We start from the raw sequence: 25,284 nt of genomic DNA on the forward strand, positions 1-25,284 counted from the left end.
CAAAGGGTTTAAGATAAATAGACCATCAGCTGGGAAGGAGCCTGCCTCTCCTGGTCAAAACAACGGATAGGTTGTCCAAAATGACGTGCAAATGTAGGGCAGACAATCAGTAGGACTCTCAGAAGTGTTCACAAGCCAACCTCAGGAGACTGTAAGGAAACATCCCACCCAAGGAATGAGAGATAATGACCGTTTGCCTGGATCAGCCCCTGGACCAGCAGAAGCAGGCAAACCAGGGAGGCTCCATGGGAGGGGAGATGGCAATTGAACATTCCCACAATTAGCATTATGCCTGCTCTTCTGAAGTGTCCATGGGGCACACAGTCAATTTGGCTCCTGGCTTCAGACCAGCATGAACAGGAAGGAGCTGGATGATAACACAACAAAAGAGGCGACAAGGCCATCTGGTACAGGGATGTCCTGTGTGTGTGTGTGTGCGCGCGTGTGTGTGTCTATGGACATGAACACAAGTATGAGGGCAATGCTGTAGGTTTGTCATGGCGGTCCCAAGGAGGCTGCCCATTACCTGAATGAGAGGACGGGGATAAGGGAAATGTCCTGAGACTACAGCAGCATAAAATGGCTCCTGATGGCCAGGCATTAGGCCTGCAAGATGTCTGCAATGACTGTCTGTCCCATCCTGGTATTCCTGTATCCTAGAATAACATAGTCAATCGTGAGGAGCACAGCAAGGGGTACAGAGAATGAATGGCACGTAATTCCTCAGGCCACCCATGTCCTTACTCTTATAGTATCTTCTCTTTGATTCCTTAACTTCCTTTATAGAATCTTCAACTCCATTTCACACGGAGCAAGGTGTGGTATGTCAGTGAGAGCAAGGGTCCAGACATGGACAGACCAGGCCTTCCCCTAGCGTCCTTGGCCAGCCACTTGAAATTCTAAGCCTGCATGACCTCATCTGGAAGGCAGGAACAGCAAGCCCACCTCACAGGCTCATCACAGGGACAGACAGCATGGAAGGTGTCTCATGCATTGAAGGAACTCAAACAATAAGACACTGTCCTCATGATCATGATAATCATCACCAGCATCATCCTTATAGCTTAGAGTTTGGACCCTCATTAAAATGCAAATGCCTTAGGGGAAATAACACTTGAGATTGCCCTCAATCATCAGCCTGGTAAATTAGAAGCCTGGGTCATAGTCCTGGCCCAGTTATCAATTCACTACTGATTTGTAAAAATGGAAGACGAGCCGTTATCGTCCTTAAGGTCTTCTCCAGCTTTAATGTCCTCAAAGTCTATGATGTAGACCAGTGGTTCTCCAAGTATGATCCCTGGACCTGCAGCATCAGCATCACTGGAGAATTTAAAAAGAAATATAAATTCTCAGGCTCTATACCAGACCCACTGAATAAAGAGACTCTGGGAGTAGAGCCCAACCATCTAATAATCTCTCCAGGTGGTGCTGATGTGTGCTAAAGCTGAGAGATCCTATGAAATAGACCTCTGTGTCAATTAATTTTTGATCTTCTCTTTAGAGCAGGTTTACAAAGGGGAGAGTGTTATGGCTCTAGGGTCTCAGGTTGGGGAACTAAATGGAGGAGCAGAAGTCGTAGCATTGAGAGAGCAAGACTATTGAAAACAAACAGTAAAGGTAAGTTACACTTTACACCTTCTTCCTGCAAAGTACTCTACTTGGTGCTTTCCCATCCATTCTCTTCCTAGAAAGTTCAGGATAAACTTCCACAGCACGAACTTTCCGTTTCCCAAGAGGACTGAGGCTCAAAAAGGACCGTGCCCAAGACCACAGAATCAGCTATTGACAGAGATTGAATGTCTCCCCAGGTCTCCTTGACTGCAAGTGGCCTTCCATTCTCCCACATCAAAAGTTCAACCTTAGTAGCCCCGAAGAGCCACACAGAGCTGCCTGAGCAGCTGTCTCTGTCATCATACGGATTTTCTTTTCTCTTCTGCTGCCAGATTCTGGCCAAGTTTTGTTAATGATGTCTGCCTCCAGCACCTGACCCTATGGAAGCTTTACGGCTGCATTCCCTTTTGGTCCTCTAACACTCTGGGAGAAACAGTCTTATTTAGTGAATCAAGTATTGTCCTAGTGGGAGAAGGTTTCTCACATCTCCAAGGGAGAAGGAGCTAGTTCGGTACAAAGGAAAAAGAAAAGCCCTAACTTAGAAGGATCAATGGCTCCTTCCTCAAAGTCTAAAACTGCACACCATCAGCAAAACCAGGGGCTTCATAAACAACCTTCCCAGCAGGGCAAAGGGACATATTGATTTTCAATGATTTGTCAAAACTTTAAATTGTCCAAGGACCATGATAAACAACAATCTTATCTGAGTTTTTCCACGGGAAAGATTAAGAATGATCTAAAAGAAAGTAAGTTGGTTTGCTTAGATACAAAATAGATTACAAAGAGAAAAGAATACAAATGAAAAATGTCATCCTAGAGACTCAAGAATACATGAATTCAGGCAGCACAGAGGACAAGCATGTTGTCAAACATCCAATGAAGAAGCACAGGGCTAAGACCATGTAGATTCTCCCTGTGTGCATATGTGCACCCGTGTGCGCGCGCACACACATGAACGAATGTAGGCGCCATGGCCATGCAAGTCCTGTTTGCTGCCCTGGCATGATGTCTGGAATACAGTTGGTGCTGAAAAAATATGCATAAAGTGATTAGTAAAGAACTGAAGGCATGAATGCTAGGATCTGGGCCTGGGGCCTTGAATCAAAGCAAGCTGGGCTGGATATATCCTGTCCACCCCATCAGGTTTGCCCCTTTCCATCCTGTTCGCTCCTCCAGAGGCTGACCTTCATGGACAGTGTCAAAGGCCACCCTTGGGCCTCTGACTAAGAGTCACTTTCTAAGATTCAGGAATAAATCAAATATTAATACTAATAAAACAACGATCATAACAATAAACACCACTTACTCAAATGCATGTTCCCAAACTTAAGAGGGCATAAGAATCCTGCCAGAGGGTATGTTCAAATACAGATTACTAATCTCTATCCTGCTCCCCTCCATGTCGTCGTCTGATTTATTAGATCTAAAGTAGGGCTCAAGAATTTCACTTCTAACATGTTCTGGATGATGCTGATATTGCTGGTCCAACAACCACACTTTGAGAGCTATGTTGTTAAAATACACTTTATCAGGCATTGCACCCATCCCTTCATATCACCTCTAAACTTTATTTATGGTAACTGCGAGAAGACCCAGGATTATTATTCCTATTTTTCAGAGGAGATAACTTTGTTCGGGAGTTAGTTAACTTCCAAACCCAGTTCTTGTTAACTCAAATTCCTCACTCTACTCACCACACTTAACGCCGCTTTAACTGAGCATTTGACTTCATTGAGACAAAGTTCAAATGAGACCCATGAAACTACACCCCGCCCCCCGCCCGAGGCCAAGCTGTCTTTGCCATCTGCTGCCACTTCTTCTCAGTTTCTTTAGCCGTAAAAGGTGTTGGGAACTGGCAACTCGGACTGTGCCCGAAGGAAAGAGAAGCAGTAAAATTGTGTGTGATCATAATTAATATTAAAGTGTTGGGAGGCCATCTCTGTGGGTTTTATGTTGAAGAGTCTCATTCTCCAACACCATTTGCAGCTGAGGTATTCCTTTATGGCCTTTGCAGAAATGTCAGCCTTGAGAGAAAAAGCTCACACAATAGCCTGAAAGCACTTTGAGGAGCTACAAAAGAGGTCACATTCTGACCAAAGAGATTGAAATGGACTCCCATCCCTCACAGAACAAACTCTGAGCTCTACCTGGCAGGACGTCCGGCTTTGTAAAGTCAAAGAATCAGAAAGATTCGCCACCAGAGGGGTCTGGCAGGGGAACTGCCTAATAGGAGCCCGTCACATCGCACAGGGATGGTGAACCCTTACTAGAAAGTGCAGGGATTGCTGCACGTCACTTCTCGTGTAACTAAGCTGCAGTCTGAGATCTGGGCCGTACAGGATGGGTCCGAGACCTCTTCCAGACAAAGGTTCTGGAATACTAAAGATACCAAATTTCACTGCTCAGAGTTCTCTTTACCAGACTCCACACCATTTCTGGTTGGTTCCTTTATCTGATCCTTGGGAGGCATGAGCTTCAGATTTTTTACTGTTCTTAGTACTGTTCCTGATTTAAATTTATCTACCCTTCATTGCTCTCTCTCTCTGTCTCTGTCCATCTGTGTGTGTGTGTGTGTCTCACACACACATACACAAACACATACTAAAATTTTAAAATGTCAGGTTAAAAAGCCAATCTTAATATCTCTATGTTGGAAGGTAAAGAGACTCATTAGAGCTATGCATCCTTGTGGAAACCACTACTTCTACCCAAATAGGTTTTATATTATTGATGATGATGATGATGGTGATGGTAATAATAGTAGTAACAATAATGAACACATGGATGGCAGAGAAAGAGTCCGATAATCTTTGGACAAACTGTTCAACCTTTTTGTGTTTTTGTATTCCTCATTTGCAAAATGGAAATATCACAAAACACCATCAATGGTGAAGATAAAGTACAGAAGCACAATGCCACATGGAATAATTTCTTTATGAATGTTATTTTCCTTCCTCCCTTTCTCCCTTTTTGTTTCTGCACAAACAACATTATACCAACAAAATGGAAATAAAAATAAGCTAAACAAAAATTGCCAACAATCTGGCTGACACAATAAATCAAAATTGTTTTCATCAGCAATCGCTTCTTGATTTTAATGTAATCAAATAACAAAACAATTCAATTCAAAATGTAAAAACTTAAATCATAAAACCCAAAGCAATAATGCGTAGCGGAACAAATAGAATGGAATCAGCCCACATTTGTAGTCAGCACTAAGGTGAAGCGTATCAGACCTGGGTACAAAGCAAATTACGGGGCAGAGCAAATTTGAAAAAATAAAATCCGATTTAAGGGGAGTGAACATCCTCCCACCCCTCTAATGAGGAGTTTGAAAATAATCAAAGTTAGCACGATGGCACAGATATTGGTTTGATTCCAGAGCTTACCCTACCAAATTATTAAAATCGCAAAAGAAAGTAATTGAAGAATTCATAACAAGATTTGCTTGGCAATGCTCAAAACCCAAAGCAAAGTAATTTAATAAGAGAGGCACAGTGGGGGCTTTCCTTGATCTTTGGACTGTATTATCCCAAACGAATCATCATCAAACAGAATTAAGCAGCAGGGTGTTATGAAGGGGCCAACTTACTCAATTGTATGGGAACCTGCTCCAGGAGACTGACTAAGCCGCCCCCTGCCCTTCTTGCCCTCTCTGCAACTGGGTACCAGCAATCCTACTCATCTGTGTTGAAGAAAGATGCACATGCCTGTCCATGTGCTTTGCAGCTAAGCCTACCTCAGCTCTAGGCCCTGAGGACAGACAAAAGATTAAGACACAGGTCTGACCCTAAGCAGCCTCTGAGTGTAGTGGGGGATGTGTCAAAGTAGGGCACTAAGGATGGGGTGGCATCTGATGAAGCTGTACTCTAGGACACACAGGGTGACAAGGGAGCCTCTCACCCTGTCCTGGGGCAGGAGTGGGGGGGAGGACCTGGGGATGGGTGGGAAGCGGGGGCCTCCGGAAGAGTGTATGCTTCTGCTAAGGCTGGAGGAATAACTAGAAACCAGCCTGGCCAACCAAGAAAGGAAATGATGCTCCAAGTAGCAGGTAGCACGAGGACGTATAAAGGAGGGGAGAGGGAAAGGAAGCACTCTGGCTTCCAGATGCGTGGAAGAAAGGCAGGAGCCGAAGTTTTACTCTGATCATACCTCTCCCTCCATTTCTGCAACGTGCCACAAATAACAACAAAGGTGCTGGAGTGAGAAAAATACTGAGCTCAAACCCCGGGTCCCAAACTGACTTCAGCATTGATCTGCAGGAAGGCCCTTGTCCTCAAACTTCAGTTTTCTCATTAATAAACAGGTTGTGTTAAAGCATAACTGAGCTAAAGCATGGCAGAAGCTTAACACCACACCTGAGCCATCCCAGATCTCTCTAATGGTAGCCATCATGTTATATTAATCTCCTGATTATCCAAACATTGAGCCCAGGCCCCAGTGGATGGAAGGAAAGCCATAGATAAGGTAAGAAAGGAAACAAATATCTTTTATGTTTGAAAGAATATACTGTCCAAAATCAGCCTTTGTCTTCAGTTTGGTCTTATTACATCAGTTCAACTCAGTTTTAGGAGGAAAGTATCAAGCCCACTTTTACATGTTAACTGAGCTCAGCACTCATAAACAAGTGAATGAATGAATGAATGAATGAATGAACAAAGGAATAAGAGACCAAGTATTTCAAACAGTAAATTGTTGCAGAAATACACATCTGAGGAAGGGGTTTGTATATGCATCAATTCTGATTATTAAATTAAGGTAAACATCTAACCATGATCTTAATTTTCTCAAACCCACCAAAATTCATGGATCATTGATGGCAATACCTAATGTGGGCCAAGGGGAAAAAAATGAGTTGAAAAGAAAGTAGTTTCTTCATTACTCCAGTTCCCAGAATAATAAAGCAAAATAAAGCTAAAATATATGTACCTATATAAAAAGAAAAAGAAAGGAAGGAAAAAAAATCACAACAGAGGATGTGAGAAAAGTAGAAAAAAATACCAATTTATAAAAAAGATCTTTCCTACTAAACATAAATCCACAAGGAATTGATGAGGAAAAAAAACCTGTTTTTGAAACCTGAGTATTCTTCTGATCCCAAAGATAAGAATGTAATTTATTCAAAGTTCTCCTTTTGGCAACACTCAGCAACATTTTGTCAAGAGCTTTAAAAGTGTATATCCTTTTCTGACAATGTAATTTTACTTCTGAGAATTTGATCTGAAGGAATAAACGTAGTAACTAAAAAAAATGACACCTGAAGATGTTCATTATACTGTTATTTATATTTGTGAACACTTAGAAATGGTCCAAATGACAAGAAGAAAATGTTTAAGTAAATTATTTGACATCTATTTGATGAAATATTAATTAGCCACTAAAATAATTTTTATGAAGTTTTATAATAGTATTAGAAAAACATAGGATGAAATATATTTTCTATAACAATGTAATTCTATAAAATCTTTGTAGAGATTCAAAAAAGACTGGACAGAAATATACACAAGAATCCCTGGAGCCTTGTATTTAGGTGATGGGAAAAAAAAAAGTTTGGCTGGTTCTTCTCTGCTTATTTTTTAAGACTATTTTAAGTTTTTCTTAATGGTGATATATTATATTTAAATTATAAATGTATAACCTAAGATTTCCTCTTAAAAGCTCTTATTACTTTAAACATTGGCATGGATTGGGGATATTTAACCTTAGTGTACTTGGAGTTGCGTTGGGCCACAGAATTAAAGCATGCGAATGAAGATGGTTCAGGTATATTACATGGCCAAGACACTTAGAATTAAGCCCAAGGCCCCAGGGAGGGGTTCTGTTCAGCAGGAGAAACACCACTGCCTCCATCCTCCTACAAGGAAACTGTATATTCAACAGAAATAAAAATGGGTTTTGTTCGCATGGCATTCAACTGTCTTTTTTGCCTCTCTGGTTTCCCTTATTTTTCTGTGTATTTGATTTCCTGCTTGCCAGTTTTCTCTCACATTCTCACCCTTGTATCCTCAAAACTGAAAAGAAATTGAGGCATTTGGATTGTAAATGTGCATTCATGACAAATGTACCTTAGGAAGCTTTCCTCAACCTCACTAAACAGAATAAATCCCTGCTCTCTGTCCCCATAGCCTCTTCCCCCATTAAATGACAGCCATTTGCTGTCCTCCAGAACTCAATAGGGACACTGTAAAGAAAAAGGCTAAGTTTGACACTTTATATTTTGAGCTTAATGATAATGAAAATACAACACATAAAAATCCATGGGATTCAGCTAAAACAGTGCATAGAAGCAAATTTATAGCTTTAAATGCTTATGTCAGGAAAGAGTAAAATCCAATGGTCTAAGTTTCAACATTTAGAAGCAAGAAGAAGTAAGAGCAAATTAAAACCAAAGTGAACAGGAGAAAAAAGTTTAACAACAACAAAAAAATCTGTAATCAATAAACTCTAACAACAGAGAAAAATCAATAAGGTCAAAAGTTGGTGTTTTGAAAGGAAAAACTATGTTTGTGGATTAGAAGACTCAATATTGTGAAGATATCAATTTTCCCCCAAGTGATCTATAGATTCAGTGTAATAGCTATTGAAATCTCAAGAATTTTTAGAAATTTGACAAGATGATTCTAAAATTTAAATGGAAATGGAAATGATCTAGAATTGCCCAAATACTCTTGTAAGAGAAAAACAAAGTTGGAGGACTTATACTACCTGATATAAGGAATTATTAGAATTATTATAAAGTGACAGTGATCAAGATACTTTTATATTGGCATAAGAATAGATATATAGATCAATGGAACAGAATAAAGAATCCAGAAATAGACCAACAAATATATGGCCAGTTAATTTTCAATCAACACATCTATTCTCTTTGTTAAATAAATGCATTTTTATTTTTTTGTTTTGTTTTGTTTTGTTTTTTTAATAAATGGTGCTAGATCAATTGGATATATGTATGGGGAGAGAAAGAGAACCTGGACCACTTCTTTATTCCATATACAAAAACAAATTTGATATGCAACATAATGTAAATATAAATAGATGACATAAATGTAAAAACCTTCTAGAAGAAAATGTGCAACTTTAAGGTAGGAAACTTTCTTAGGACACAAAAAAGCATTAAAACCATAAAAGAAAAAAACCGTTGATACATGGTGTTTTATCAAAATTTAAAAATTCTACTCTTTAAAAAAACACCATTAAGAAAATGAATGGGCAAGTTACAGACTGGAAATTATAACTGCAGTACTTATATCTGATCAAGGACTTACAGCTAGAATATATTGAAAACTCATCTAAATCTATAATGAAAAGCTGCAGTGCCCAGTAAAAATTAACAAAGGACTTGAGCACACCCTTCTTGAAAGAGGCTATGTGAAACTAATGAGGTACTGTATGTTGGCTAATTGAATTTAAATTTAAAAAAAAGAGAGGCTATGTGGATGGCCAATAAGCACATGAAAGAGTGCTAGCCATCATTAACCACCAAAAGAATGCCAATTAAAAAATGGGATATCCTTCACCATGTCCACATTTTTGCCATAAGCATCTTTGCCATAGACATTTTTGCTGAAAGCATTTCTGCTGCATAACTAATTGGTCATATGGCAATTTTGCTGTAAAAGATAAAATAATGAAAAAAAAAGAGGGACATTAAAAAGGACATAATGAAACATGAAAAAATTAATAAAATTAATTTCCAAAGTTCTATGGAAAATGTGGAAGAAATGCTAATGCTGTAATACATTTGTAACTGAGCTTTGTGATCATTGTAACTGATCTGTCATCGTTTTCTAGTGTAGTCTAGAGTGTAATCTGGCTTTACACTCCCTATTTCACACTTCCAGTAAGTTTTACCACTGTATTTTCTATCAAGTCAACATACAGGTTTGTCGTCATCCACTATTTTAAGACCACCATCTCCACATGTTACTGTATAGACCATTATGAGGGCTAGCTGAGATTTATATAATATAAAAAAGGAAAATTTTTCAATGGAGAAATGAAACCAGACTGTCAACCAGTTATTTTATCTTTTATGGCAAAATTGCCCGATGGCCAATTAGTTATGTGGCAAACATGTTTGCAGTGAAAATGCTTGCAGCAAGATGTCTGTGGCAAAACTACCTAGAACCATCGCCCACATCCACTAAATTGTCTACAGTCAAAAAGACTGTAAGACTAAATGTTGGTTAGGATGTTCAGCAACTGGAGCTTTCAAGTATGTAAATAAGGTATTACTAGTGGGAGTGTAAAATAGAGGTGGAGGTGTTTAGGCAATTCCGTATAGAGGTAAACACACATAGACCCCATGACCCAGGAATTCCACTCTTCTGTATTTGGTAAAGAAAAGCATAAACAAGGGCTCCTGGGTGGCTCAGTTGGTAAGCGTCTAGCTTTGACTCAGGTCATTATCCCAGGGTCCTGGGATCGAGCCCCGCATCGGGCTCCCTGCTCGGCGGGAAGCCTGCTTCTCCTTCTCCCACTCCCCCTGCTTGTGTTCCTTCTCTCGCTGTGTCTCTCTCTGTCAAATAAATAGATAAAATCTTAAAAAAAGAAAAGTGTAAACATACCTCCGCAAAATATTTTTTATAAAAATGATCATACAGTCTTATTCTTATTAGCCCCAAATTGGCGACAACTGAATGTATGTTAGCTGGAAAATGGATAAAGACATTGAGGGGGTTTTTTTTTGTTTTTTTATTTTTATTTTTTTAAATTTTTTTATTCTTATGTTAATCCCCATACATTACATCATTAGTTTTAGATGTAGTGTTCCATGATTGTGCATAACACCCAGTGCTCCATGCAGAATGTGCCCTCCTCAATACCGATCACCAGGCTAATCCATCCTCCCACCCCCCTCCCCTCTAGAACCCTCACTTTGTTTTTCAGAGTCCATCGTCTCTCATGGTTCGTCTACCCCTCCGATTTCCCCCCCTTCATTCTTCCTCTCCTGCTACCTTCTTCTTCTTCTTCTTTTTTTTTCTTAACATATATTGCATTATTTGTTTCAGAGGTACAGATCTGAGATTCAACAGTCTTGCACAATTCACAGCGCTTACCAGAGCACATACCCTCCCCAGTGAAGACATTGAGGTTTATTCATACAATGGAATACTACTCAAAAGGAAGAAAGAAAAAGAAGTACTGATATCCACAACCTAAATCTCATTGGTGTTTTACTGGGTGAAAAAAACTGAGCACAAATATAACACATTTTATATTATTCCACTTATATGAATTACAAGAACAGGTAAATCTAATCTGCATTACTAGAAAGTTGTAAGTGGTTGCTTCTGGGGGTAGGGAGAAGTACCCAGAAAGTGACATGAGAAAACTTTCCAAAATGATGAACAGCTTCTATAGCTTGTTTTGGGTGTTGATTACACAGTTGTATACAATTGTCTAAATCCATGAAACAAACACTTAATACATGTGCATTTCATTGTATGTCAATTATACTTCATGAAAGGATTCTGTGCTATTTGTCTTTATATTTTTGTTATCTTCTTCTCCTAACAAATAGGTGCTGAGGCAGTTTGCTGACCGAAAGTCGACCTTATGCTACTATACTGGATACTTTCTGCCTAATGCATTGGTAAGCTCACAGCTAATCTGGGAAGGCCCTCCTTGGTGTCGCAGATAGCTCAGAGAGGTGAATTCACTTGGCCAAAGACAAGCCACAGATTAAATTAAGTCAAAAGTGGAACTTAAATTCACATCTCCAAGCTCTTAGGCAGAAGTTCTTCAAACTACATTTCTTGAATGGATGAGTAAGTGAAAAAATGAACAAATAAAGAGAAGAGACTACCCAACTTGAAAAATGGATATGGTGCTTTTGAGCAAGTAGAAAAGATAGAGAGATGAATACTTATCCAAAGTGAGTATCTCAGAAGGAAGGAGGCATATGGAATCCCTGGTCTGCATTGCCTCGGAAGCAGAGAAAGAACAAAATATGTGTCTTGGAGCAGGCCTATAAGGCCCATGGCTGCTGCCAAGGGTATGTTGTTCCTTTCCTCTGCACAAGGCTGCCTAGCTTGTACTCGTCCCTTTTCCAGGGGGCCAGACCCCCATCAAAAGTCCCTTTGATCAACTCGGCCAAATCTTCCTGATCATTGCACCTAGCATCCCCCAAATACAAAGGAATACCATTCCATAAAAGCTTCTTCTCCCTCTTCAGTAGGAACTTCCAGTAGGCCGTGAAACCAGGATGCTTCCTCACCATGCTCCTTCCAAATGAAGAGTACTGTGGGGCACCAAAGTTCCTTGTCCTCCCATGGAAGGCTACAGTCCTTCTGGGGACCCCGAGAAGGACCTTCCTGCCTCAGGGTATGGTCCCTGACCCTATCCTTTTCTGCCACACGGTACAGTCCCTGACATTCAGCAGACAGTGCATGCAACGGGAACAGCCCTTGCCATAGAGCTGAGAGCAAGGGGAAGGGACAAAACGCAGGGGCTGATGGGTGATACCCAATCTGGTCCAGGGCAAGCTTTAGATCAGTGTGGAAATAAATAAGATTTGTGGGCCTGTTTTCTTCCTGCATTTGCATTCACACTTTATGACCTCAGCAATATTTACTGAGTGGAAAAAAACCACCTTCTGTTAGGACTGCTGGACTCAAAAGCTACTTCCCTCTGAAAAATACTATCTCTAGCCACAGGGTCTGAAACAAGCTACTTGTCTATTTATTCAAAGAGCTCAATGAGCTGTGAAGATTGACACTTGAACTATTAATACTGTATTCTATTTGACAATGTTATTAAATATTAGGTCTGATTTATGGAAAGCCTTAATAAATTGACAGGCCAGGTCAGCCCTGGCACTGCACCGAAATTGGGTCACACTGGATATTACTTGATAGTGTTGATCAAACTAAAGAAAAAAAATTCCACCAACAATATTAAAGTCTGATTTCATGTGACAAAGTTATTATCATATAAATCTGAACCACTTGCTAGCCCAGTTCTGCATCCTAAAATTTCTTAAATTGATATTTTCAGTAGTTTGGAAATCAAAAAATAAAATCAGACACTTAGGAAACTTTTGCTAGGGCATGGAAGGACAGGTAAGGCTTTTAAAAATGGGGGTCAGGTATGTGTCTCATTACTTTGGTGTAAAAGAGGAAGGGAAATAAAAAAGCACAAGTAAAGAGTATGCAAGGGGCAGAGGCACAATGAGGTACAGAAATGGGAGTGTTACCCCGTGGGAAGAGGCAAGGTGGGAATGAGCCTTGGCTTGGACTGTGCCACGACTTACTCAGGTCTGTGTGACCTTGAGCAAGCCACTTCATTTCTCTGAGGCTCAGGTCGAGCTAGGTGATGTGTTACTGGATGTGCCTATGGACTGTTAGATGATGTAGAACCAAAGGGTGAGCTCCTTACTTGATGTGCTTATGCACTCTTGGATGACACAGAGCCAGACAATGAGCAACTGGAGAGGTGTATATGCTTTTAGATGATATAGACCTAGGGGCGGTATCCCTGGCCCACCCGTTGCTCTAGAATAGGGATCCTCAAATTTGTTCTATAAGGGCCATGTAATATGTATTTTAGGCTTTGGAGATGATATGGTCTCTGGTACAACTACTCAACTCCGCTGAAGTAGTAGGAAAGATACCAGAGAGAGTATGTAAATGAAAGTGTGTGTCTGTGTCCCAATAAAACTATTTACTAAAACAGGCGGTGGGCCAGATTTAGCCCATGGACCATAGTTTGCCAATACTTGGTCTACTCTTTCCTCGGGGCTGACAGGAGCAGGTGGCTGAGAGAAAGGAAGGCAGCCTCTCCTCTTTCTGAGGACCAGCAGGGTTTCTTTCAGAAGAGAAGGCTATGAAGAGACAAGCCTGCAAGGGACTCTGGAGTTACTTCCCTTACCCCTCCCATCAAGGAATCTGTGGAGGGTAACCCGCTAACTGATGGTGCCAACTACATCTCAGATTTATGTGTCCCTGCTCAGTCAGACAGCAAACAGATGACTCATTCAGGGACAACCCAGTATTTATTGAGACTTACTGGGTGCCAGGCAGGTCTGTTGTAAAAGCTAGATGCTGTGGGCTCTTAATAAATAAATAAAACTTCCTTCCCCTTACCAATGCCTTCCTGTTCTCCTCACTGGGGCCCAGAAGGGCCGGCCCCTCCTTGTCTGAGAGGCCACTAGCATGAAGGCATGGGTCACAGAGGTGGGGCAACCATGACATAATCCCTTTCCCTGGTTCTGATACTGTGGAAAAGTAATCACCTCTTGCTAAGCAATTTCCCACCTAAATTGGTTTCAAGTCATTAAAAGCTGCAATACTCCCAAGGAAAAAATAATAGCTCTCTGAGGTTACCCTCTATACCAAGCTCCTTGACTTCAGTAGCAATTAGATGTCACTCCACTACCAAGCACTCTCCAGAAATGGAGCCAGAATCACCAAAGAATAACTGGAAATTAGAAGTGAGGTCATCCTCCCCTCACTAAAGAAGTTTCCGGCAACGTCCCTTGGGGGTGCCCCCTCCTCACCTTTGTGCAGCTGCCTGCCCTGCTTAAGCATTTAGGTGCAGGAGACCCACCCCCCCAGACATACAGAGGATCTGAGAGTAAATCTGAGCTCTCTTTCCAGTAAAAAATGCAGCACACTCCATTTTCTGACAATACCATAAACTCACTTTTATGACACTAGTTATAAAACCCTTAACACTTGTCTAGTGCTGGTGGTCGGATTTTTTCTTAGAGATCCAAATGCAAGAGGGAGATTTGTGACCCCAAAGCTGGTTTGGGGTTTATAAAATGAAGGTGTCAGAAAAGCAACACATCCTATGTACCGAAAAAAGATTAGATTCTGCACCACGAAGCTATATGCATTTCTAAGAAATCCTTTCTTTGCATTTTCCACTACTTACCTTTTTTACATTGTTTTCATCATGAGTTAAGACCCTAAATGTCACCAGAGGGTGAATGATTTCTAATGTGCCAGCAATGGATGAGGGGTAAGTAGGATGACGAGGAGCTATTTCCCCGATGACCCATCTCTAGATTTATCACCCTCCAGAGGGCTCTGTGGTGGTGTTCGTTCTCTTATGGTACACCAGGAGCAAGACTGGGCAGGCACATGGAAGCTTGCAAGGACAAAAGGGCCTGGTGTCTGTGGGAGCCAAACTCTGCCTGGCTTGGTCGGGACTTACTTATTTGGAAGAGTAGGTAGGTGCACAAACTGGGATTAATCGCAAACCTATGTTCAGGTCACCCATCCTTTTGTCCAGGAATGGCCCTCCTTTTAATTAACTCATTAGTTATTTATTATAATGAGAAATGAAAAAAAATTTTTTTAACCCAGTGAATCTAAAGTTAACACTGACCTTGACTTACACTCAACGGTTTGCTTCTCTCCTCCCTGCTGCTCTGCCTCTGCCATCTATACTAACCACTACCGTGAATTTTGTATTTCATCCTTACTTTGGATGTGTGCATGCATGCGTTTCATACATTTCAAATGGGTATTAAGTTGTATGTTTTTTTCTATTAGTTGACCCATATGAAGTTGCCTTTAATGTTTTTTCTGATTCAATGTTTTCTGCTAAGATTCATTCGTGCTATTACATGGAGCTGTAGGCCATTCATTTCATTGCAGGTCATATCTTTTCACTTGTTAAAGCTCATTTGCATTGTTTCCAGGGTTCTGACTTTATAAGCAACACTACCCTGATCTTTCTCACTTCTGAAGTGCATGCAGGAGTTTCCTTCGGGTAGATATATAGGAGTGGCATCGCTGGGTCATAGGGTATATGAATGTTCCGTTTTATAAGAGAATAGCATACTCATTTCCAAAGTGGTTGTACTGGGTACACTCCCACCAGCAATTAAGCACCTGTTACTCGTGTCCTCTCCACCACCTCTCATTTTATGCCAGTCTAATTGGTGCAAAATGATATACCTTTATGGTCTTGATTTGCATATCCTAGAGCACTAATGATTTTGAGTATCTCTTCCTGTGATATCCTGGCCATATGCATTGCCTCTTCTGTGAAAGGCCTGTGCAAGTCTTTTGCCCATTTTTCTGTTAAATTTTTTAAATTTTTCTTATTGATTTATAAAAGTTCTTCCTATAATCTTGATATCCTATCTTGGTTATGATGCATAGTGTGTGACTTGTCTCTTCTTTTTCTTTAAAGTGTCTTACAATAAATGGAAGTTTAATAAAGTCAAAAGGAGCCATCTTTTCCTTTATTGGAAGTCCTTTTTGTAGCACTGTTGCAACGAATCTTCACAAGAATCCTATGTGGATGGGAGTACCAGCTCCCTATGAGAGACAAAAAAAGCAGAAAGTGGAAACTCAAAGGCCATCTGGCCCAGGCCTTACGTTCATAAAAAGCCGTAAGTCAACTTTGTATTCATTATCTCCAAATGAGGTCACCTACAGCCCCAAAGATTCACTGTCAGGGATGAAAGAAGACCTAGCAGTTCGAGGTTAGAGTGCCATCCTTTGTAATTCACTAAAAACAAAGAGATTTTAATAAATCTTGTCAGCACGGGAGTAACACATTCATATTGCATTCTGTTATTTTTGTTATCACTTGGCTATGGTATCGACCATAACGTGTACTTCTGAGTGTTTTAAGTTTCTAAGGAGACCCCCAAAGGACCTCTCTCAACTCTGCGAAGTTCAGGCGGGAAGAGTAGTGTGCTAAATTTACATAGTTGGTGAGCGTGGAGCTGGGATTCACACCCAAACGTGTCAGGCTTCAGAGCCCAGACGCTTTCTGCAGTTCAGTGTGGCTAAACAAGGAGAAGCCATCCCGAGCTAACTGCTCTGTGAGAACAGAAGGGGAGGGAGGAGATGCCGAGGCAGGCTGGACTGCCCGTCTGCTCAGGGACCGCAGTCCTGGCCATGGGAGCACCTCTTCCTCACACAATTCTCTGGTGACCTGAGGGACAGTAGCTACCACAGGTAAGGGTTACTGGACAGGACATTACCACCAGTAGCTTCTTATATGACACCTGCCTCCGTTCCACCATCTTCCTCCTCCTTTAAGGGCTCTGCAAGCGCACAGTGGATAAACACCAAACACAGTCCAGAACCCCAGGCATCAGAACCTAACTACGAGTGTGACCCTATGTCTCTGATCCTCATCTGTATAATGGGATAGTGACGATTAATTCAGGTCATTGTGGGCAATTCATTGAAATGAAGGAGCAAAGTCTAATCCACTTCTGAAGCATGTGATGGCTTTTCAGCATCCTCCTTCTCTCTGACCCCAGCTTCCTCTCACCCTGCGCTCCTTCAGGTTCCCTCACTGTAAACTCCGGCCTGGGGTTGCTGTCCTCACCACCATCCCCCAAGCACACCTCTCTTCTGCAGCACAGTCCCACAGATATGCCAGATCAACTGGCCAGCCCTTCCTCTGGGCCTTCCGCCCCTTAAGTGTGGTCTTCCCCATCCTAACCCCTCGCTGCCCACAGTGTGCCCACCCTCTCCTCAACCTTGTTCCCTCAGTCCCTCCACCTCTTACCTGCTCCTCTGCTTCTGCTTTGGCTGAGTGTTCTCACTTGAGATGGGCAGGCCCCTCTGGGCCGCCATCCTATGAGCCCAGAAGGAGGGAGGTCCATGGCTCGGGCTTAATCTGCCTGCTCTTCACTGACCCTTTGGAAGCTTAGAATATACGTAATGAGCAGCCCCTCTGCTTCTGTTGCCAAGAATAGGCATCTTATCTAAAGAACGTGTGCATCTCCTATGGACACTTGCAGGCCTGTGAGAAATTTCTATCCAACTGGCTAAAGATGGATCACCCTGCAGGTGAGAAGGTGACACAAAGGAGAGGCTCTGGGGAGGTGTCTCCCACCTTGGAAATGACGGAGCCCACAGCCAGTCACAGCACACACATGGCCAGGTAGCCAGCTCCCGCCTACCTTCCTGATGCCTTCTGAAGGACTGGACACACAGTTGTCGGCCCCTCCGTTCTTGCTGATGGTCCGCCAGAGTTCAGCAAACGTGCTGTCTTGTTCCAGGGGGTTGGTGCCCTTGGCTCGGAAGTACTCATACACAGCAGAGTCCCGGACGGTGCCGTAAGACATATCAACTTGTTTGGAGAGATCCTGGAATGTCCTGAAAATGCAAAAAGGCATGAAGCATGGGTACCTGACGCTCATTGCAGGGATGTAAATGGGCTGCAAGGTTCTCCTGAGGACCAAGCCCAGCTGTGGCCCACTCTCCACATTCTTCATTCCAAACCCCAAGTAGCTCCAGTTCCTTGGCCCAGAGCGTGACTTGCCAGGGCCTAATCCTATCCCAGGTTTGTTTCCTCAGTGTAGATTCATTCAATAAGGTTACTGAACACTTAAAACCAGGTCCTGTGCTGAGCTCAAGGGACAAAATGATGAATAAGACAGCATTCCTGCCCTCAGGGAGCTTAGAGTTTAGCCATAGACACATACAACCACAGTATACGAATCAGCGTAACACAGAAGGAAACACATGTTGGCAAGATTGATGACGATGACTAGTCCCTGCCACTTAGAACTGGTGTGGGCACAGACACGCACTCAGGTCGTGCCCGTGAAGAGGCAGGTCCCCTCCAAAGCTTGTGGCTCTTCTAGAGTTCCACCCAATTGTTGCATTTTGAGCACCTCCCCTCAGTCTGTCTTCCAGTAAAGAAAGAAATCTGTGTTTTTCTACATGAAGTGTCTTCATTTTTAGGCATTGACAACTATTAAAAGATGGTGAAGATAAAACAAAGCACTTCTGAGAGCCTGGGGTTGCTTATACATGAAGGAGAAGCAGGTAGGTCAGGCCACGTGCATGTTGGAGGGAGGGAGCACATCCTCAAGGCTCCCCAGCAGATGTCTGAGCTGGGGTTGGAGAAGGAGAGGCTTCCTTGGGGTAGGGGCAATAGTCAGACCAGGAAGTACCACTTGGCACAAAGCTCTCACCTGCCTTAAGTGGGCACCACCAGTTTCAATGTGCTGAGAGAAGGTCACATACAGAATCAAATGGCAAAAAGAACAAAAATCCCCAAATGCTCAGTGGTGAGCCAGGCTCTCTCTCTCCAGGCTCCAACTTGATTACTCTTTATTTCTCTTCTGGAAATCTGTTTCTCCTTTGTACCAACCAGGATCACCATCCCCACCTCTCCCTGAGTCACCCTTTCCAGGAGGAGATCCAATCTTCTCAACCTGATCTACACAACCCTCCATCTTCTGGTCTCAGCTGCTGCTCCTGCTCAGCCCCCTAGCCAAGGCTGAAATGAGAAATCTCACACAGTCCCCATCTATGGCACCAGGCCATGGTGTTTCCTCTGCCTAGAACCCCTTTATCTCACTTATCCACCTGCTGTTCTTCTGTAAACACCCCGAAGATCCGGGGGGCCTCCCTTCCCTGTGCAAAGCCATCACCATCCCTTTCCTCCCCAGGCCATCTCCATACCTTGCATGATTTCTATGGCAGCATATCACTGGGATTTCAGAGCACAGCATACCGGGCAAGAGGAAGCAGCATCTCTAGAGTCCAACCACCTGCCTTCCGTCGCAGCTCGCCCATCACTGACACTGCAGGACTGGCAGGTTAGCTAAACTCTCTGTGCCTCGTTTCTGAATCTCTTAAAACAGGGCGAGAAGCAGAGCCTGTGGCGGGGGCTACCATTGTGACTAACTGAGGCGATGTCGCTGAGCCACTGGCACAAACTCAGTGGCCAGTAACTAGGAGCAATTATTCTGCACAGTAGAATGTAAGAAGTTGGAGGGCTGGAGCCAAGGCAGCCTCCGATTTGCATCCGTGGCACTGGACCCAGGGCTGACACCAGTCTTCCCAGCATGCACATGGAGGAGCCAGCGATGGCTCCATGGAGTTCCTTTAGGCCCTGCTACATGGCCCAGAAACAGAGCTCAGTATTTGTTTCAATACATTACAGAAGAAAGGAAACATAAAATAACAAATTCGATGAAGAAATCTTTCTAATTATTGTTTATTATTTATATCTTACTGAAGCAAGATGTTCCTTTGCTTGAAGGGCCCCAAGGGTTGTCACTCTGTAGTAATTTGCCTGTAATGAAAGGGGGGGGGATCTTTTTTCCCACGTTTTTTATTTTTCTCATGGTAATACAAACAAACACAAGGCTTTGATGAATGGGAAACATCAGGATGAATTACACAGTTGAGTCTAAATGCTGAACTGCTCTAAATTACTGCAGTTTCCAGGAGTATGGCATGAATGTGTAACTGCCAAGGAGCTCAGCACTACTGCTCCATCCCCACGTTGGAAATGGAGATTTCCTCTCTTCTCTTGTTATTAATTCATGACTGTGCCCCTGGCCAGAGGCTCACGGATCATCTCTGGATGACAAGTAGGCAGCCCGAATGCTTATGGCTTCATGTCGGTTTCTGTCCCAGTAGACCTCATTGTTCCCACCCCCAAACACCACCTCTTCGCTGTGCCGGCCTCATGGCTCAGCCCCACGGCCTTCATATATCACCTTGCAAAGCCATGAGTCATTGCAGAGGGATCTCTCCCATCTCAGTTGCACACATCTTCTTTCAAGGAAAGTTTCCAAGCTCACTAACACGCCCAGCACACAGTAGGTACTGCCACCATATTTCAGAGTAGATAACTCTATCAAAGGATCTGGAGGTTTAGGCAGGAGCACCCAACTATTCGTACACCAAAGCCATCATCTCCTTGGGGCGCTCACTCTCACATCAGAGTGTACAGTTTTGGAAGGTACACAGGGGGAGGAATAAAGGAGACAAGGAGCAGCCAGCCAGCCAGGCTCTAAGGCAACACCGCAGTCAGGGGAAGACAGATGTGCACATCAGATAGGACACCCATCTGAACAAGCCAGGGATGCTTAGCTTGGAGAAGGTAGCACCAGCACACTTAATTTAGCATGTTTCTCAAATTAGTCTCTTCAGCAACAACTGCTAGAAAGTGTCCATGCACCCCCACCACAGAGAGATGCAGCTCTGTCCATCACAGCGGGTATCTCCATAAACCTCAGTCACGCATGCTGCCCCTGGCTAAAGTCATTCAACTAGTTAGTGGTTCCATAGACAGCCACTGAATAGCCACTTGGTAAGGCACAGTGGCACAAAAGCAAGGAATGAATGGTGGACATCCTCGTGGGGTTCATAGCGAGGGGTGGGAGAATGGTCAGAGAAGTAAACCAATAGTAACTAAACTACGTGAGCAAATTGAAATAGAGCTCTGCCTGGAGGATCCTGGAAGCATGGGGGATGAGCTGCTGGCTTTGACCAGAGCTAAGGAAAAGCTTTGTAGAAGAGGAAACGTCAAGCAGAGCCATGAAGAATGGGTGGAGGTAGCTGGATGGAGAATCAAGGGGTAAGGTGTTTCAGCAAAACAAGATATTACCTGAGAAGGCACTGCTGGTCCAGCTGGGACACACGCCATGGGGCACTTCATATCAGCTCAAATGATGTAGGTTTGAGAATCATACAGATGTGGATGTGAATTCTGCCTGTGAATACCTTAGCTGTTTGAGGTAGACCAGTAGTTCTCAAAGTATGGTCCTCAGAGTCACAGCATCAGCATCCCCCAGGACTCTTGAAGAAATGCAGATTCTGGGGCCCACCCCAGAACTACTGAACCAGAAACTTTGGGGTGGCACTCAGCAATCTTTCACAATCCTCCAGGGGATTGTGATGCACACGCAGGTTTCAGAATCACTGACTGAGGCCTTAGTTTTCTTAACTCAGACCTTTCTCACAGGGGTGGTGAATATGGATATTAAGGATTAAGACATATGTCCAGCACATAGGCAATGTTTAAAAATGCTAGCCCTTCTGTTAGGCAATAAGTAGTTCAAATGGTCAAAGCAGAGAACAGTATAAAGGAGTCATCAGTGATGGGGCTGGGATGGTCACGCTTGGATGGAAGCAACCAAGGACAGGCAGCTTCTCTAGACTTTTCTAGGCTCATGAGATCGAAGCCTGTCTTGGCATCTGCCCAACTGCCTCCCAGTAAGGAGCCTGCTTCTTGTTTTCATATTGTTGCCAAGGTACATGCAAATGCCTCTTCTTCAGCATGCAATGACTTGCCCTGTGAACAGTACAGGTTTTAGGTACCCAGGATGCCTAAAGTGACAACCTGAGGAAGTCTGAACCCAGAACGAGCATGGAGAGACCAACACACCATTGGCAGGCCTGTTTTTGTGAACCATGATGGTAACTGCCTGGCAGAGGTTTTCCTAGGAAAGTAGTCAGTGCTTGGGTGATGGAAGCTTCCAGGGAAGGGTGTCTTTATGTATTTATTTTTACTGAAGTACAGTTGACACACACTGTTACATTGGTTTCAAGTGGATGACATAGTGATTCAACAAGTCTATACATTAGGCTATGCTCACTGCAAGTGGAGCTACCATCTGTCACCATACAACGCTTTTATAACCCCGTTGTCTATATTAGGGAAGGAAGTCTTTAAAAGCGTCTTCCCTAGGCTAACCTGTCTGGGTCTGCATTCACTAATGAAGTGTCACTTTGCAAGAATATGCATTTTGCAGCTTACCCTGTGTCCCTGTGGTCTGCTGTCTCTCCCTTTGCTTTTTCATCTTTTGACAACATCCAGTGCTGGAATCCTCCAATGGCAAAGCTTGGCCTTTCCTCCAAGCTTACTTCTGAGCCAGTCTCTTTCACTCAGTTGTGCCCTACTGAAACTGGGTTTGAGACCAAGGGGAGATGCTCCTTTCTATCTCCTGGTCTGGATGGCTCATTTTGGGGGTCTGCCCTAGCTGAAAGCATAGCCAACTCCTACGAATACAACATCAGCCTGCCTTGCAAAAGGACTTCCCAAACATCCTTTGCCCCTGAGAGCAGTTTCCTCAAATTAAACATGCACCTTGGAAGTCCCATGATGTCTCCTTGGGCTGTGGCCAAGGACAGCCTACCCAGCTCGGCACCACCTCCCTCCCTCCCCATACCTTTCTTCATAAATCAATCTTACTATTTCCTAGATACATTTTCATTAACAAAGAGATAAATGTGTTTGCAGCATGAGAAAAATCAATAATACAGAATTTATAAATACATCTTTGCATGTTACAGAACTATTTACATTAGCAATAGAGATAAATACACTCGTAACAGGAGCTGAATCAATATACAGTATGTGTAAAACAGATTTTAACAACGGTGGGGTTGCCATAATCACGGGCCTGATAAATCTAAATCCCAAAGCCCTATTATTGTTCCTTAAAAAGGAGAGAAAGTAGTGGAGTGACCCAAAAGGCCCGGCAGGGTGGGGATGCGCATCCTCATAATCTGAAGCTGTCTGAGCTACAGCCCATAGATGCCTTGACTAGGATCCCAGCAGCCTCTCTTTTCTAGTGCTCCGCCTGACTCTCCAGGACATGATGCTGCACGAGTCATTTGGGATTGCCTGGCTGTGTTTCCACAGGCTGCTTAGGGGACCTTCGGGCATCAGTGCTCCCAGCTCTCTGTCCATTTCCCTGCCCCTCCTGGGTTTCGTCCCCAGGACTCCCCACTGTGCCTCCAGTCTCTCTGATTCTTCTCGCATGCAGTGTTCCCCTCCCCAGGGCTTTGCCACATTTCCGGTTCTCTCCTCCCCCAGACCCGGGTTCTTCAAGGTGGATAGGACCTCAGGTGAAGGCCAAGACACTCCGAGATGCCTCTCAACCCCGGGCTCTGAAAGGCTCCACAGGTGTCTTCGTTCCTTCATTTGTTCCTCCCAAAACAGATTTTCTAAGCATCTGCTCATGTGAAGCACTGCTCTAGGGATACAGCAGCAACAGCTCAAAGTGCCTGCTCTCGTGGCACCGATGTGGTGGGGGCAGGGCGACAGAGACAAACATGAACGACAGCAACAAAAACACAAGTAATCACGGAATGCCAGGGTCAGCAAGCTTTCTGGAAAGGGACGAAGTGTATAGATGTGGGCAATAAGGGCCACCTACCACTCTGTTGCATACCCCTGGGATTTGTGCTTTTGTTTTTTTAGAACACTCTGAAAATGTTTCAGGAAAGAGAAACAGTCTTCGCTTGCAGGCTGCTAAGGTGGCCTGTGGGGGCAGAACCCGCAGACCTCTGATGTCACATACCCAGTGATCAAAAGTGCTATGAAGATGAATAAAGCAGAGTAAGGATGATAGAGAATAATGGAGGGAGTGATTAGATCAAGTGTGCAGGGGGGTGTTTTAGCCACTGGACTTGACACTGAGGGCATGTGCTTCTCCAGCACTCAGAGGGCGCCCTTGCGGGTAAGGCTGACCCTTGGAGACGCCGTGCCTTCCAAGGAGCAGAGGCAGACAGGCTCCAAGTCTGTCAGCCTCTCCTTCCCTGGGACAACCCCCTCAACACTTCCCAGGGCCCACCGGGGAAGCCTGAGGGTAGGCGACTCGGGGGTATTACACACTCCTTTGTAGCCAGCGAGTCATGAGAGTGACTACAGGTCTGAATCCCTGCCCGGGAAAATTGTCAGGTTAAAACCTTCTGCGGACACTCAATGACCCATCAGGATGAGGGCGGCATGGCCCATGACAAGAAGACACATCCTTGTAAGATATAGGAGGCCACAAAGCCCTTCTTGAAACGTGAGCCCTGCAGTGGCCGGCCACAGAGGGCAGGCATGTACTGGCTTGCACTCACCTCCCCCCGCCCCACCCCTGCATTGTTTTCTCTCTACATTCCAGAGAATGTATGGAAATAAAAAAGATGCCCCAAATAAACTTCTATGAAAAAAAAAACTGCATTTGGGTATAGTATATTTGTATTCTGGTAAAAAAATAACCATTATTAAATGTAAATAAATATAGGAACAAAAACAAGGGGAATAAGCACTGAACAGTTGTGAGACTTCCACTTTCTACAAATGTGTTTCTGTAAAATTTGCATTTTTTAATTACATTGTAAACAGAACACAAATCCTTAAAAATCAAAAATCCTTCTGCTGCCCAAGTGACAGCTCCGGGCCTTGGGATCCTAGCTCTGTGGTCTCCATGTTCTCCATGTGCAGCCCCTCTGTCAGGTGCCCCGTGCAGCCATGATCCACAGGGAGGAGAGAGTCTCCTCTCCTACCCCATCAAACACCTGCTCTGCTGGCTGGGAGGAGTGGACTCTGAGGGGCTGCAATAGTTCAATCTCCAGGCCTCAGAACAAGACAAAAATGTCCAGCCTAATCCAGAAGGGCTTCAGCCATCCTGGGCATCCAAGGCCTTTTAGGACTGAGGGTCCCTCACCCAGGTAGGCTGGAGTTTCCCTCACTGGTGCATGTTCTGCCTGGACTGAGCCCAGGCCTCATGCCCTGGTGGCTGAAGTTTCTGAAAGGTGGGCCTATGTGGTCATATCTATTTCTGATTGCCAAATTCAGCCTAGACCCTGGAAGTGAGCAGGGCTCAGGAACAGGTCCTGAGGGAGGGGGCCGGGTCAGATGATGCTGGGCCAAGTCCCAAGACGAGGCCCTGGCATGTGTCGGAGGCTGAAGGGCCACATCCTCCACTAAGACAAAACCAGGCACCTCTAATACCATCAGCAAAGGACACTCAGTCTCAAAGCCTCCTGCATTCCAGATCTATCTCCTCCAGTCTCTTCTCAGGTTACTCAGCACTCAGGCCTCCGAGCCTTCACTCAGGCTCATTATCTGTCCACCATGCTGTGTTCTACCTTCCGCATAGGACTAAAACTTGCCCGACCTCCAGGTTCACCTCAGCTGATGTCTCCAGTAGGAAGAGCGGAT

At 43.8% G+C, this 25,284-nt stretch overlaps 1 protein-coding gene across 1 annotated transcript in view; it reads right to left on the reverse strand.

Moving 5' to 3' along the window:
• Positions 1–25,284, reverse strand: part of GRID1 (glutamate ionotropic receptor delta type subunit 1) — a 700,883-nt gene that overhangs the window by 24,134 nt on the left and 651,465 nt on the right. The window contains exon 13 of the mRNA XM_035023220.1: positions 17,498–17,693. Coding sequence (XP_034879111.1) covers positions 17,498–17,693 — 196 coding nt within the window. The remainder of the gene's footprint in view (positions 1–17,497; positions 17,694–25,284) is intronic.

This window comes from Mirounga leonina, unplaced genomic scaffold (assembly GCF_011800145.1).
Source record: "Mirounga leonina isolate KUSES-001 unplaced genomic scaffold, KU_Mleo_1.0 Mir_114, whole genome shotgun sequence".
Lineage (NCBI taxonomy): Eukaryota > Metazoa > Chordata > Mammalia > Carnivora > Phocidae > Mirounga > Mirounga leonina.